Source organism: Vulpes vulpes, chromosome 3 (genome assembly GCF_048418805.1).
Source record: "Vulpes vulpes isolate BD-2025 chromosome 3, VulVul3, whole genome shotgun sequence".
Classification (NCBI taxonomy): Eukaryota; Metazoa; Chordata; class Mammalia; order Carnivora; family Canidae; genus Vulpes; species Vulpes vulpes.
The window spans coordinates 129,153,147-129,165,670 of NC_132782.1; the positions used below are offsets into that span (position 1 = coordinate 129,153,147).

A 12,524-nucleotide genomic window follows, 5' to 3' on the forward strand; every position below is an offset into this window, starting at 1 on the left:
TTCTGCAATAGTGTGGCATTCATTAAATAATAAACATATTGTACACTTCAGTGTGTGGTAACAGCAAAGAATGACTTCATAGACCACTTAATCTGCTCTGTTGTGGTTTATGATGCCATCTGGATTCCTTGGTGGAATTATTTCCATCTAAATCACTATAAACTTCTATTTAGGTTGTCACAGATCTAAAGCCAGATATGTTTGTGGGTTTTAGCAGTGATGTAATTCTGGAAGATACTTTGAAAGTTACAAGTTGTCATATACCATTAGCATTTAACTCCATGTTTCACATAATTTCAGACAAACTGGAAGCCTGAAAAAGAATCCATTTCCCTATTATTTTTTTTTCCGTAGGCATTCTCCCTTTCTTGTCCATCTTGCCACTATACATTGAGTGATGCATCAGTCAAGCATGCGTGGAAAACACTGGGAGGCTCTGTGGGTATACACCGTACTATAACACATGACCTCTGCCCTTTCTTAATTAGGACACTTGGATGGATGGAAAGGATGTTTCACTAACTAATATATGTCCTTTTCTAAGATATGGTGGAGAGAGAATAAGGGAAAGCGAGGATCTTACTTCTTTGTCTTTTATATTACTGCCATTCGTGGGATAGAGACTGGATCATGTTGCAAGATCTGCACACCCTGAAGGATTTACATGGGAGCTGCACAGAAAGAAAGCGCTCTGCTGAAACATACTTTCTAGGAGCATGTAATTCATTGGCTACAGGCAAGTGCAATAGGAAAACAACAGAACTTGGTAAAGCTCAGAAGAAAACTCTGAAGTTTTCTGAGGCCCTATCATTTTTATTTATTTTTTTAATCAGAAAGGCTTGGAAGCAGGGGAAGGAGACATCGGTACCTGTAGCAGGTGGGGGTGGTGTGCCAGACCTACAGTGCAGAACAGGATCCAAAAGAGAAAGTAATGGCAGGAAGCAGAGAGCTCAGCTCCCACAGAGCCAGGGAAAGAGATAAGCTCTGAGGGTCTGTGGATATACATGGGGTTAGGTGAGTTGAAGAACAGAGAAGGAAAAAGAAAATGGGTCTGGATGGGTAGTTGGCTATATATAGAAGCAACAGAAGGCAGGAAGCATAGCTCCATAGGAAGCTGGTACAGCTCATTATGTTGGGGAAGGCAGGCTCCTCAGAAGTGGGGTACAAAGATAGAAGGGCCTTTAGAAGGGTGAGTCAGCAGCATATTTCAGGACACATGAAAGACCTGTTCTACCACTTGCTGGCTCTGTCACCTTGGGAAAATTTAGATTTCTCATCTGTGAAGTGGGGAGGTTGGAGTAGTTGGGTCACTTGTAGTCCTGAGATGCTATAAGGTAAAGAGTCAGCATCTTCTCCCACACAGACCCCAGTCTGGACATCTAGAAGCTACAGTGACGGTCAGTTCTCTAATCAGCAAGTACTGACCGAGCATCCGTGGTGTGTGAAACACCATGCTGCACACTGGGATTACAGCAATGAGCAAGAGGAAATCCTTTCCTTTCACGGAGGTTGGCTCTGAACAGAGAGGCAGACAACAATCAAACACAGAAATGAACAAGTTAATTGGAAGTATGAGTAATTGCTGCGACGATGGTAAAATAAGACAGTGCGTGGAAGGTGACTGAGTATGGGGGAGGGGCCAGTGGGGAGGCTGCCTCTTCTCTGAGGAGGTGATGTTCAAGTAAGACCTGAGTGGAGCCAATCTCAGGGGCGCAGCAGACTGCTCAGAATGAACCAAAAAGATCCTCAGGAAGGAATGAGTTTGGTGCATTCACACAGCAGAAAGCAAGCTGGTAGGGCTGGTGAGTGAACAAGGAACGATTAGAAATTTGGATTTTATCACAAGCCTTTTGAGAGTTGTAAGCAGGAGAATGAAAGTGGAGGTCTGCTATACATTAGCATCTCTGGCAACTCTGTAGAGAATAAAGCATAGGGGAGCCAGAGAAGAAGCAGAGATGAGTTAAGAGGCTGTTGTAGTCAAGATGAGAGATGGTGATAGTTTGGACCAGGAGTAGCAGGGACATAGGAAATAAGTAGATAAGGAATGTGTGTAGAAGTTTCGAAAGAAGGAAACACTGGAGCAGGTCCTCCCACCCTCCATCCCTGTCAACCCCAACATAGATTTTCATGGCCTTTATATATAACCAGGAAATCTACTTAATGATAGATTCTACTATTCATTTGTCTATTTCTGGCTTGGGAATGCAGAATAGCATGCTCTGGGAGATTTGATCATTCACTTTTGAGTTGTAATAATAAAGCCTGGTGAATAGAGGAACACTAAAACAAGTATGCATTCTTGGTGCCAGGGGAATGGATTCGGAGCCAGTTTAACAGCCACAGTGTCTTTCAAAGAAAGAACATTTCCTGGGTCCAGAATCCAGGAAAGACTGACCCTGCTTGGGTTGTAAGGCCACTCCTGAACCAGATATTGGGTCTGGGATGAGTCGGGGTGGTAACATGATGGATGAAGCTTCCTTTATGTCCTGCATCCCATTAGTATGAGATAAAAGAGGGTCAGGGACATTTCCCTCAAGGCAAAGGTACAGACTAACAAAAACAATATGTCTGTGAAGATGCCCTCATTTGGATTTCTCAGATGCCGCACCCCCTAGGAATGTCTGGCCAAAGGTCATAGCCAGGCCTGAATTGTAGCTCTCTGAAACTCTGTCCCATTCTTTTGTCTTCAAAGAAACTTTTGTTAAAATCAAAATACAAGCTTGTTATCTATAATTTGTCCTTGTTGACATCTTTATATATTTGATTATTTAGTATATAAAGTAATAATAAAACTCTCTCAAGAGTTTGCCATGGCCTAGCCCTTAGTGTTTCCTTTAGACAACACAGGACATCACATACCCCAACACCAAATTCTGTGTGTCAAGCATAGCTAATCTGAGAGCCTTGTTCTTATCAAGATGGTGCTGGGTTCCCATCCACTTGACTACACATCTGCAAAACAGGTATAATACAGAAACTGTGGACACAGGACTTTTCCAAGCAGTTTTAGGTGCAGAATGGGATGCTCTGCTCGCTCAAATCTAGCAGGCTCTAGCATTAAAAAAAAAAAAAAAAAGGGAAAAAAAGGGAAAGCCTTTTATGCTCAGACCTCAAAGCCTCAGGGACACTCCTCTCTCATGGATCTGTTTTCTGGGAAGAGGACCCACAGGGCTGAGAGGCTTCTTGAGGCCCCTGAATGGTCATTTTCACAGAGAAAAGTCTAGGCTATTTACCTGGAACACATTATCAGTGGGGGGACATTGGTCTTTGGATCCTTTTCACCCTCCCTCCTGTTTCCCGAAGCCCTTAGAACATGGTCCCTCCTGGCCCTAGCTGTTTATAAGCTCCCAACCCCCTGCTTTGCTTGGGTGTTTTCTCACTAATCTCACTGAATTCCATTCAGTTCAACCCATTTATTGAGTGGCCTCTGCAAGTAAGACCCTAAATGTGCACTGAGAATCCCCTTCTTTTTGTCCTTTTATATTCTCCATGTAAATGCATCTCAGCTAGGTGACAAGATTGGATTAATTTATATTACACATACAATAAACAACATACTGAATCACTCATTCAATAAACACTTATTATAGCTTCAACTGTAAACCAGGTACTCTCAACAAGCACTGAGGTGGCAGTGATTATATTTCCTGGCCTCCCTAGGTAAATTATGTTCTAATGGGGGAGACAGATAGTAAATAGTATATAATATGCGAGTGGAGTAATTGTAAAACACAAAGGAAGCCTGCTAATATGTACATGTGGGGGCAGGAGCCATCTTAGAAAGGTTAGTTGAGCAAGGTGCCTCTGAGGAAACCAGACCTAAAATGGGGGAAATGGGTGGGTAGAGACTTGGATTTGGAGAGAAATCTTTTTGGTAGGATTTCCAATTTACCTGAACTTCTCATCAAAAAATTAAAATGTAGGGGCACCTGAGTGGCTTAGTTGGTTAAGCATCCGACTTCAGCTCAGGTCATGATCTCGGGGTCCTGGGATTGAGCCCAGCATTGGGCTCCTGTTCCACAGGGTGTCTTCTCTCTCTCCCCTTGCCCCTCCCCACCATGCTTATGCACACTCCCTCATTCTCTCTCTCTCTCTCTCTCCCCCAAATAAATGAATAAAATCTTTTTTAAAAAATAGCAATAATGTAGGGAAGATTTGGATAGGACTTGGAGATAGAGGGCCTCTCCAGTATAGAACTGTAGGCTGGACCACTGCACCATACAAACTCTCCTGTCCCCTGCCAGTTGGGGTCATGGTTCTGACCTCCCAAGCTCGTCATCACCTGACTCTTTTCCTGTTTATACACTGGTAGAACTTCCCGCTTGGCTTTCTTCCCAGCTACCACTTACACTCTTCATCCTTGATGGTAATGCAGACTCTCCCATCACGTTCCCCAGGCTATTCTGAATAAATTTCTTTCCCTGTGACTTGGAAGAACCTATTCATTGTCTTGCCCTGTAGGTTACTATATAGTTTATCATTTCACTGGGACACTTCTGAGAACAGAAAGGACACTGTTAATAATTATGCTGGGCCTCCAGGTATAGATTGGGACTGTCCTCTGCAAACTGTGTGGTTGTCACCAGAGATACGTGGTCATTGTCCTAGTTAGCTCCAGCCACAAGTGAACTGATTGCCCTCTGCTAGCCTCTGATCCAGAGGCTGAGTTGGGCTCCTTGCATGTTTATCTAGAAGTCAAAACAGAGGCCATCCCTCTTTCCTCACCAGCCTTGTTTTTCACTCCTAGGATTGTTTTTCTAGTTTCCATCTTGGAAGTCCCTCTATCTCCATACTAGAACATCCCTCCACTAGTTTTCATTCCTCTTCTGAGAATGGAAGAGACTTCCTAAATCTATTTTCTCTGTTTCTTCAAGCTGCTACCTGAGATGAGACGTAGACTGTTCTTCTGTGTCCAGGTCTGACACCGCTGTCTTCAGCCCCAGACACTTTTGCAAAACTCCTACCAGGCCTGTGTGTTTGTCCCTCTGGAGTGAAGATAGAATCTGAAGAGTTGGGCTTCGTGAGGCAAAGTCAAACTGATGTCCTTCCAGCCCCTCAGGACACTAAGAATATCCAGAAATACTGTGCATTGCCTCTTTACAAAGTTATGTGCTAACAGCTTTAAGAGATTCAAGGGACAGGGATGCCTGGGTGGCTCAGTGGTTAGCCACCTGCCTTTGGCCCAGGGCGTGATCCTGGAGTCCGAGAATCAAGTCCCACTTCAGGCTTCCTGCATGGAGCCTGCTTCTCTATCTGCCCCTGTGTGTGTGTGTGTGTGTGTGTATCTCATGAAAAAATAAATAAAATCTTTGTGAAAAAACAAGAGAGAGATTCAAGGAACATGATAAACACCCATGCTTTTTTAAAAAAAAATTTTAAAGATATTAAGGTCAGACCACAAAATTGGGAAGTAATATAAAAAAAATTTATAATAAGACCCTTCTGGGTTATTTTTACTATAATAATAACACTGACATATTATTGGATTCAAATATATTTTGCAGTTCAGGTTCCATAGTCTCTTATCCAAATCCCCAAAAAGTTCTGAAAACCAGGGGGTAGAAATTCAAAGTTTGTCACAAGTTTGACAGTAAAATCTGATTTGAATTGGCCTTAGTCTCATAGTCTTTGTCCTACTTAGTGTGACTATTCATGTTTTGCTACGGAAATATTAATATGTTTGGTTACTTCACCAAACTTCAAAGGGGGACTTATGCTATATGTACTGTATTACCTGTTAAAAATACTTCTGACCCAAAAGTTTTCTAATAAGGGATTTTGGCTCATAGTACTAGTTTGCCAGTTATGTGTTTTCGATTAATAATCTCCACAAATCAGGTAAAGCACAGACCTCAAAGAAAATTCCTTACAGAGTTGTCCCCACTTTATTTACTGTTCCTTGCCTGTTTGGTCTATATAGCTTGGGAACTAATCAGTATTATTTTCCAGTTAAACATTTAGTACCTTAATCCTGTGGAAGGAGATACCATGTTGATTTAATAAATGATGAATGAATAAAAACAGTGAATAACATGTTGAACCCAGATCTCTCCTTCTCCAGTTGTGTAACATGGAAGAGGAAAGAGCCCTTTACAGTTACATGTGAGACACAGTAGTCACACATGCAGTCCATATTCATTCTGTGCTGAGTGTGTAAGAACTATGCTCATGCCCTCCTGGAGCCTCAAAGAGGCCTCCAGAAACAATTTCATACCTTTTTCTAAATGCATAATCTTAGGACCAGTAATTGTGGGTCTTCCATTAGTTTAGCAAAAGGCTTTTCTATTCTTTTCTCAAGAAGTATATTGTACTTCCAAGACCAATAAGGGGGATAAGAAAAGTGTATTAATATTTAGCCCTTTACTGTCCAACTTAACCTGTGTGGTAGCCAAACTCCAAGAAACCCCCGGTGATTCAAGCCCTTGTGTAGTTCCTTCCATAATAAATATGATTTATCTTTGTAACCAGTAGGACTTTGTACAAGTGACAAAATGTGGCTTCTGATGTTAGGTTATAAAAGACATTGTGGTTTCTGCCTTTCCCTATCTTGGATCACTTGCTTTGGGGAAGGAAACTAGCTGCTATGTAATGAGAATACTCTAGTAACTCTATGGAAAAGTCCATGTAGCAAAGAAGTAAGATCTTCTGCCACAAACTCACACTAAATTGCCAGTCATGTGAGTGAGCCACCTTGGAATTGGATCCTCCAGCCCCACTCAAACCTTCAGATGAAGCACCAACCAGCACCAACCAAAAACTTGACTTCAGTTTTGAAAGAGACTGTAGTCATAACAAACCTGCTAGCCTACTCGTGGATTCCTGATCCCCAGAAACTTGAGAAACAAAAAAATATGTGTTGTTTCAAGCTGCCAGGTTTGAGGGTAATCTGTTCTACAGCAAAAGATAACAAATATACCAGGAACTTTGATTCAATGAAGAAATGTTGATTTCTCTTATTGTGAAAGTAATAATACATGCTTGTTGCAAATTTCAAACATAGATATATGTGACCTAGACACTAAAAATATCCAGTTATTTCACCCTCTTTGCAATTTATGACGAATAGTTCCAGATTTTCTCCAAGTAGATACTAATATGTATACATGTGTATATACAAACATACATGTGTTGTGATTTGTTAATACAGACTAGATCATATTAAACATACTGTCCTGCAACTTGTAGATTCTCTTTAACAACTTACCATGGTACATCTTCCATTTAAGTTCATATAAATCTATGTCATTTGTTAGTATATCTTCATATATTTTGTTGTGTGGTCTCATCCATTTCTTACTAGAGGATATTTGGGCTGTTTCCAGTTTCTACAAATACAAAGCATCATACAGTGGATAAGCATGTAGATAAATCTGTGGGATATATTTCTGGTAACAGAAATGTGGATCAAAAGTAGACACACTAGGGGATGCCTGGGTGGCTCAGCAGTTTAGTGCCTGCCTTTGGCCCAGGGCATGATTCTGGAGTCCTGGGATCGAGTCCTGCATCAGGCTCCCTGCATGGAGCCTTCTTCTCCCTCTGCCTGTGTCTCTGCCTCTTGCTCTCTCTGTGTCTCTCATGAATAAATAAATAAAATCTTTTTTAAAAAAGTAGACACACTTAAAATTCTGATAGATATTTTCAGATTGCCCTCCCCAAAAGCTGTATCCCAAAGTTGTACCAAGGATTGTAAATGTCTATTTCTCAACACCCTCAACAACATTGGGTATCCACAATCTTTGACAATTAGGCAAGTGAAAAATGATACATTGCAATTTTTTGTGTTTGATTACTATCTTTTCACATCTAGTTATTCTTCTGTTTGGGATTGTCCATCTCCTTTGCTAATCTTGATACTAGATTATTTGTCTTACGTATTGGTTTGTAAGGACAGTTTGTCAGTCAGCATGTTAACCTCTCTACCTAAAACATATTTTCTAGAAAATTTACCCCAACTTATCATCAAAACCAACTTTAACATTTTAGAATCATATCTAGAAGCTTTTTTGTCCTAACCCAATAATGTGTGTTATATCAAGTATAAAAGAGGCTTTATAACTTAATTTGAAAGTAGTTAGAATGAAAATTTTAAATAAAGCATTTCCTATGTGTACAAGTATTAACTGTTACTGTATTTATCTTGGGTATCAGTGGCCTGGTTGATTTGGATTTTTACTATTTCCTCTAGTTTCCTGAATACTATATTCACCGCATTCCCAGAAGCCGTGAGGTTCGGCAGTCCTGGCTCTCCACAGTGGTCACCACCTTATACTCCATGTGGCTCTCCTTTCCCCTGACTCACAGAGTGAAGCCAGATTTGGTATGTATTACCATCACTAAGGAGATGGAAAGTCACACTCCTGTCGATCCTTTATTAGTAATAGGACATAGTGTTTTCTTCAAAAGCTACTCTTTATCAGGGTGCCAAATTTTACACTAGACCTTTTATGTTAAAAATTGATCACATGAATGCACTCTGCTGAACAAGGTGAGATATTTATCTTCCCTTTCTAGCTATAACTTGAAGTCTAAATTTGCCCTCTTCCCTCCCCTTCTCTTGTGGTGATAAGCCCTAACAGGACAGTGTCTTTAACCAGTTTGTCTTCCTCTTCAAGTATGGTTCCCAGGCCAACATCATGCATTTATCAGCCAGAAGAGAGCCAACTTTTTATTCCTTTTCAGTACTTTTTGTTTTTGTCAAGATTGTTAAGATTGTCTTACCAGGTTATGGTATGCACTGGGATGAATGTCCTACACACCCAAGTTGTTATGGGAAAGTAATACGGAAAACATAATTTTTATAAAAACGTAATTATTACACTGTGTTCAGCCTTACCTTCCTTATCATCTTAAGTTCTCTATGGTCTTCAGGATGAAGTTCTGTTACTCAATTCTAAATGTATTTTATTTTTAAAGGTTTATTTATTTATTATTCATAGAGACAGAGAGAGAGAGAGAGAGAGAGGCAGAGACACAGGCAGAGGGAGAAGCAGGCTCCCTGCAGGGAGCCCAATGTGGGACTGGATCCCGATCCCGGGATTCCAGGATCAAACCCTGGGCTGAAGGCGGCGCTAAACCGCTGAGCCACCCGGGGATCCCCTCTAAATGTATTTTCATAGACAATGGAGAGCAATGGATATGTTATCATAGTAGTATACACAGTTCTTAAATAATACTTTCATTCCTATTTTAAGGCAGAATCCATTAATTGGCATAGCGTGAAAGGAAACTCTTTGCTTGTTCTCCACCTACACGAGTTCTGGCACAGCAGATGCTGTTCTTATGAGTAGTTGAACAGAAATGTGTTTAGCTTGATTTTGAAAGATCTCTGAGTTGGTCATTGCCTTTCATCGGCTGGATTGCACTTCAAGTCCCTTCTTTAGCTGAGAATTTTAAAATCTGAATTATTCTACATGAGTAGTTTAGATTGTTTTTAAAAGATACAATTTACAAACAGTGAGATGCACAAATCTTTTTTTCCTGAGTTTTATTTAAGTAATCTCTATCCAATGTGGGGCTTGAACTCTGAGATCAAGAGTCACATGCAGTCCCAATTGAGCCAACCAGGCGCCCCAAGAGATACGCAGATCTCAAGTGTTTGATAGTTTGACCATATTCCTGTCATGATACAGAACAATTCTATCACTCTAGAAAGTTTTCTCCTGCTTCTTGCCAGTCAGCCTCTGTCCCTGAGCAGCCACTTTCTGATTTATGTCACCAAAGATTAATTTTACTTATATTTATTTTTAAATTTTTGACAAAATGAGTTTATTTCATAAGCTCCCACCACATTTTTAGTGTGTAGAATTTAGATATTTCCCTAAAAGATCATTATTGCCCAGAAAATTTTATTTCTAAAATTCAAAAGACAGTGGAAAAGAGGAAAAAGGTCTTGAAATTTTAGGCAGGAAATTTGGGATTTATATTTACTGCATCACTAGAGGCCTGACCACCATGACAGGCAACAGCTAGCTTGAGTGTGGTTTAGGACTCTAAAGGGTTAAGGCTCAGAAGGAAGTAGTGACAGAGGTGGATGATGTGTGTTGCAGACAGAAGAGCTCTGGTGACTGCCTGACCGAAGTATTTGATACCCTTGTAGTGGAAAGAGTAACCGGTGGGGCTTTAGGACACTTGGTCCCAGGCCCACGTTGGCTTTTATTTCATTTTAGTCAGTTCTCTTCTGGGCCTCATTCTTTACCTTAAAACTAAAGGATTGTACTAGATATCTTCTCAGTTTCCTTCTGACTTTAGTCTAAAATTTTATGAGTGCTATAAATTTGCCCATAAAAAGTGAAAGGGGAAAAAAACTATTATGATGTTTCTAAAGGAGTAAGAGTGAAAAGGGGTAGGGGGATATTAAATACTCAATTTCCGTTTGGAAGTGAGTTAGTTAAAAGAAATTATTTCAAACCTGAGCATTTTCCGATCAGCTGCTCTGATACAGTTGGCTTCACAAAATCAATTGGCACTTAATGAAATCCCCTTCACTTTACAGAGAAAAGTTAATAGTTAAGAGGCCTTTTTTACTATAACATGCAGATCTTTCTTGTATTCTTCCTTGGCTTTCTTATGACTTCCATCACAAAGCATTATTCCTTCTTTACTTGTTTAGGGGGTAAAAAAGTGAAAGAAAAACCCACTCTTGGGAGAGATAGCAGCATCAGACCTTAAATCACTGGAGTTAGCTGAACGGCCAGGTGCCTGTCTGCTCTGCGTTAAACTGTGTGCACCTGAGTCTGCTGCACACTCAGCTGTGTCTCTACATCACTTTGCCATCAATAAAATACAAACACAGGCACTTTCCTTTTTGTTCCAGAATGAGTGCTGAATAATAGAACATTTTAATGTTCTTCAAGTGGAAATGCCATCTAGTGTATATTGGGCACTGTTCATTGAGCACTTAGATGTGCCAGATGTAGTACGAGTATGAGTGCTTGCATCCCTGCTGTATGAGATAGGTGGTGCTGTGGTTCACATTTACAGGGTGAGGAAACTGAGGCACTGAGGTAGGAGGTTACTTGCCCAGAGTTTGCACAACCAAAAAATAATGGAGCTAGGAATAAATAAATTAATTAATTAATTAATTAATTAATTAAAATAAAATAAGCCAGGCCTTGCTGATTCCAAAGCTCAAGGCATTAACCACTGAACTGTGTGCCACTTTGCTTCTGGCTCACACCATGGACGCTATATTCATTCATTTGTACCAATTAAGAATCAATTGATACATTATTTTCTTTTATTTAAAGATTTTATTTATTCATTCATGAGAGATACGGAGAGAGAGAGGCAGAGACAAGCGGAGGGAGAAGCAGACTCCATGCAGGGAGCCCAATGTGGGACTCGATCCCAGGACCCTGGGATCACGACCTGATCCAAAGGCAGACACTCAAGCGCTGAGCCTTCCAGGCACCTGATACATTACTTTTTAAAATAAGTTACATGAAATATCACTCCCCCTAAGTAGTAGTATAAAATGAAAATAAATCCCCAAAACTCCCAAGTACCTGCTTTCATAGAGGTTTAACACTGATATAAATGAATAATAGCATGTGTCATGTATATTTGTCAGAATATCTTTAAAACAAAGTGGTACTAAAAATGGGAAATAATGGGGAATAATAAAGACGTATTATTACAGAATTCTACAAATGAGATTGACTTGGAAAATTAAAATTCATATTTACCAGTTTCCTGTTAGAGAAATATGTATATATAAAACCATTGTGAGGATATGGACTGTTTCATGCTTTAATTGACTGTTTTGGGAGACCTCAGCCTAATCTCTGCCAATAATTTGAAAGGATGGTTTCTTTTTTTATAAGATCATCAAATACTTTTTAGGTGCTTCTAATATTTCACAGGTCATATTTTTTAAGAAATAGGATTTTGCCACGCATCTGTGAACAGCCGTCATAAGTTCATAAGACTATTGTTGAGTTTGAAGATAATGAGACCAAAAGCAGAGCAGTAGTTGCCAGCATCTGGGACTAACTACAAAAGGACTTAAAGGAACATTTTTGGGGTGAAAACTGTCCTGTATCTTGATTGTAGGGATGGTGGTTAGTTGATTGTATTTGTCAAAACTCAGACCTGTACACCAAAAAAGGGTAAGCTTTACTGTATGTAAATCGTATCTCAATAAATTTTCATTTTAAAAAAGATAGAATGGATTAGAATGTGTATAATTGCCCAAAGCAGCACATTTAGCTTCCAGTAGTCTTATGTATATAGCCTTTCACTCACTATCTTTGAGTGAAAGTGATTTGATGAGTCATTGCTTACTGCTCTTGACATTAATCACTGCAATGTTTATAAGGCCTAAAGAAGTGGAGCAAATACTTGAATTGCATTGACAGCATTTGTCTAAAATTTCTGACATAAAACGTGGCACCTTTGTATTAAAAATCTGGGTCAAGAAGCATCAGAGGAAGCAAAAATAACACTTCATCAAATGAACTGAGATCTCTGGTCATTTTAGTCACTTACTGTTTTCTGGTTTTCTCTATTACCTTGGAAGCAGCAAA

The 12,524-nt window shown here is 39.9% G+C and overlaps 1 protein-coding gene across 4 annotated transcripts in view; it reads left to right on the forward strand.

Annotated features, from left to right (window-relative positions):
* Positions 1-12,524, forward strand: part of ALG14 (ALG14 UDP-N-acetylglucosaminyltransferase subunit) — an 89,535-nt gene that overhangs the window by 28,110 nt on the left and 48,901 nt on the right. For all 4 annotated transcript variants that reach the window (XM_025996540.2, XM_072754558.1, XM_025996541.2 and 1 more), the window contains exon 3: positions 8,186-8,317. In XM_025996540.2, the coding sequence (XP_025852325.1) occupies positions 8,186-8,317 (132 nt within the window). The remainder of the gene's footprint in view (positions 1-8,185; positions 8,318-12,524) is intronic.